At 32.4% G+C, this 4,005-nt stretch overlaps 1 protein-coding gene across 2 annotated transcripts in view; it reads left to right on the forward strand.

Annotated features, from left to right (window-relative positions):
• The window catches only part of LOC117121023, a 19,623-nt gene that overhangs the window by 681 nt on the left and 14,937 nt on the right, over window positions 1-4,005 (forward strand). Inside the window, exons 2-4 of one of the 2 annotated variants that reach the window (XM_033266119.1) lie at window positions 1,671-2,063; window positions 2,602-2,712; window positions 2,872-2,979. In XM_033266119.1, the coding sequence (XP_033122010.1) occupies window positions 1,671-2,063; window positions 2,602-2,712; window positions 2,872-2,979 (612 nt within the window). The remainder of the gene's footprint in view (window positions 1-1,670; window positions 2,064-2,601; window positions 2,713-2,871; window positions 2,980-4,005) is intronic. The other variant, XM_033266120.1, reaches the window with a different exon arrangement.

Below are 4,005 nucleotides of genomic sequence, written 5' to 3' on the forward strand. Positions count from 1 at the left end.
TATAATAGATATGAGAAACCTCAACATTTAAAATAAAACTATTCCACAAGTTTTACCATTTTAAAAACATAATGATAAATAGTTTTCAACAGTGATGGGCATCCCACCCAGTTCAATTGCTTTTCCCCCAGTTTTCCCACTTAGTAAAATTACAACACAGCTGTGTTGAATGGTTTGCCTATTTTTGTCCATGAATCACTTTTTTTTATATCCTTAAGAATTATCTTCAGACTCATCACCTAATTTACTTTTATTTTTGGCTTTATTTGCAAATCACTCTAGCACATAGTGATACATGTGTTTACAAATCCCCCTTATTATTTATTATCTTTTAACAATATCTTGTTCATGATCTGTCCATTTAAAAAGAAACTCCTTGTCATTGTAATTGATTCCTGATTATTCTGTGCTTAGCCATTTAAATTTAAATTTTTAATTTGCTTTATATCTATTATGTAGTATATTAGGCAAGACTTCTTAATTACTTTGTTTTACCAACTTATCGTCAAAGGAGGGCAGAAAAAAAATGTTTTCTTATTTTCAAATGTGGCAAAGACAAGCCAGACCAGTCACTCGTCCCAAATCCTTTTTCAGAGAAAATGGCTAAAACAAGCTAAAATGTCAAAATGTTTTAAATCTATTTTATTACACTAAACTAACCTTTACATATCTATTAATGTCATGCTATGCTGTATTTTCCCCATTTTCAATGTTAAGACAATAATTCATATTGATTTGGTGATGGTTTCTCTGCCTTAGAAATGCCCAAATGTTTGGAGGCAGCTTAGCTCAGTCGGCTAATCTGGTGGTGGCCACTGTGTGTATGCACGAAGATCTTAGGTCCCTGGTTCAATTCCCATTGCTGCCTCTCCTTGTGTTTCAGCTGGAGGGCTGAAATACAAGTTACGATAGCGCACCGTCTTTCGGATGAGACGTTTAAGCCGTTGGTCCCGTGTGCAATATGGCCCATGTGCATGTTAAAGAACACAGTACACTTTTCGAAAAAGTGTAGGGAATTGTCTCCCAGTGTCTTTTCTTGGGTTATCCTTGATGTGATTCATACCGAAATACTTATCTTATCAAAATCTTAAACTTTGAAGGCCAATTTCTCAAATATTGTTCTTCAAACAGCTGTATGTTTAAACTCCTGTAGCTTTATAAATGTCGGATTTAAATAATTCTTTTACTATTTTACTGCTCTCATTTTAGTGTTAAACCCTGTATTAATAACTAAAAATTGATTTTTGCAACGAGTGACTGGTTTTGCTTGTCTTTGCCACAAACAGTTTAACATCCAGATGAAGGAGAAAATAAAATTATATTGTTATAATATTAATAAGATAATATATTTAAATTGTGTTATACTTTAAACCTTAAAAATGGTAAATATTTAACATTTGAGGTAGAATAAACATAAAAAATAATATAGGGGTCACATTGCAATGCAAAATACCATTTTTGGGAATGAGTATCAGAAGGATTTACCTGCAAACTATTTTCATTTACAAAACTATTCAATTTTTTCTATTTATTTAACTTGAGAGCTTTATCGTATGATCACTTGAAAACAATGGCATAGTCCAATATTACATTTTTATAAAATAAAATACTATTCAAAAATCAAGTTCACATCATTCCATATATACTTTCCAGTTTTTCTTCTTTTGTAGTTCACTATGATTCTTTTTATGGCATCATAAGTGATGACATTGAATGGGAGAGTCAGATAGTGGTGGACCTAACACAAAGAAGACCAGATTTAAAGTTTAATATCCTCAAACATTGGAGGTTGAGCAGACCTGAAACTATTAATGATTTAATAGCAAGAAGCAGGAAAGTAATCATTGCATTTTCACCAAAACCATTGACTGAATATTCTAAGTATGCTGCACACAGTGTTGTTGTAAAAATGCTGGAAGCAAAAATACTTGATGATGCTAAGATAATACCAGTCAAAATTTCAGAAAATTTTGTTGTACCTCCTATGTTTGAATCATTTACTTTCATCAGTGCCAGTGAAGAAAATTTTGTTGACAAAGTTCTGCAAGACTTAGTTGAATGTGGTAGGTATTAACAGCCCTGCCTGGTATTATTATTTACAGCCATTTGTTTGTAGCAGAATTATGCAAAAACTAATGAATGGATCATCATAACATTTAGTGGAGCAGTCATAATTGTCTGAGGGAGAGGTGGTGATTTAATTTTGGAATGAAAGATCAAGACCAATCTGTTATTACAGAAAGTCAATAAACTCATGTATTAAAAACAGAGGTATGTACTGTTATCGAGTGATGGCTCTGTATATTCATTTTTGCCTCCTACAGTATGCCATACATATTAAAATAGACAATTTAATGCGGGTTATATTTAGAGCATTCATTTACATATGAAGCTATTTATGGTCTTCAAAAAGAATAATACACAATCTAGTGATAATATATGATGGAAAAGGTGACAATGACAAAGAAATAAAAGAATATGAATGCTGGTAAATGGCATTGTAAAAATGATATGATTTGTAGTATTAGGATTAAAATATTATTTGTAGACTAAGAATTTCAATTATTAATCATTCAAAAACTGCTTTATTCACTTGAAAAGAGGAGACAGAAAGTGTCACACCTGATGTGCCATCCCCTACAGCCCTTGAAGGAACATCTGAAGAACTGTCAAGTGATGAACACAAGACACATCTAGTGGGAACAAGTGAAAGTGAGTCTAGTTATTTCACTATTACAGTAGTTGATGTAGCTCTTAACAGCAACAGCATAAATATTAATTGGAATATTAAAAATAAAAAATATTATTTGTAAACTTGAGAACTTCAGTTATTAATTATTCAAAAATTACTTTATTCACTAAAAAATGAAAACACACAATGTATCACACCTGATGTACCATCCCTTACAGCCCTTCCAGGAAGATCTGAAGAACTGTCAAGTGATAAACATGAGACACAGCTAGTGGGACCAAGTGAAAGTGAGTTTAGTTATTTAACTTTTATAGTTGTTATTGTTGTTGCTCTTTTAGTAACAGTAGAAGAATAAAACAAACATCCTTATAATTTTCACCTATAATAAAAAAAGTGACGTGCCTGATGTGCCATCCATTATGACCCCTGAAGAAACATCTGAAGAATTGTCAAATACCAAACACATGTATTTACAAAAATAAATAACATTTAGTTTGACAGGTCATCTGAGAAGAACACGAAAACCATATGAATATGATGATGGTTATGATGAAGATAATGTTAATGATAATGACCTTGTGAATATCTGAACAAAAAAAGATGATTACTTTTCTTGACATGACAGGATTTCCTTGGCCAATTACTGAACTGGAATCCCGTAGCTGGGTTGATAGGAGCATTTGGAAAGCCATTGTTAACTATTATTTATATGCATCTCGCTATTGTCTTGAGTACATCATTTTTCTTCAGGTATTGGACATTTAGTCGGGTTGGTCATGATCATGCTTGCTGATGATAGGAGGAACATAGAGATTGTTTCTTCAGTAGTACCATTGGGTTTGGTTGGGTTGGATGATGCTGTGTTTGATGGGCATTGATATACAAGAGCTTTGGTTGGAATCAAATTGGTCTGAGACAGGTGTTGTTCTCAACTTGGTTTGGTCATCTGAAATATTGAATTCATATGGACAATAAATTATTGTTCAATTTTCATAATAAATTTATTATACACTGTGTTATTTAGAAATAGAATTTTAAAACAATGACGAGTGATCTTATCAAGTTTGTTAAAGTTATCTTAAGCTAATCTAATGAGACTCCTACCAGTCCAAGAAGAAGCAGGTCTTCGGAATTCAAATTATCTTTGATTTCATTGACCAAAATGCCCCTTTTCAGTACTTTTTTTCTGACTTGTAACATTTCTTATGTTGAGATTAAGTACCCTAGGCCTGCTTAGTACTGCAACTGCCATCATCAGCTGCTCTATGTAATCATCATCTATGTTATAAACTTTCGAACAGTACTGTAGGATC

The sequence above is a fragment of the Anneissia japonica genome, unplaced genomic scaffold (genome assembly GCF_011630105.1).
Source record: "Anneissia japonica isolate Jap-2015-1 unplaced genomic scaffold, ASM1163010v1 scaffold287908_len133989_cov124, whole genome shotgun sequence".
NCBI classification, from domain to species: domain Eukaryota; kingdom Metazoa; phylum Echinodermata; class Crinoidea; order Comatulida; family Comatulidae; genus Anneissia; species Anneissia japonica.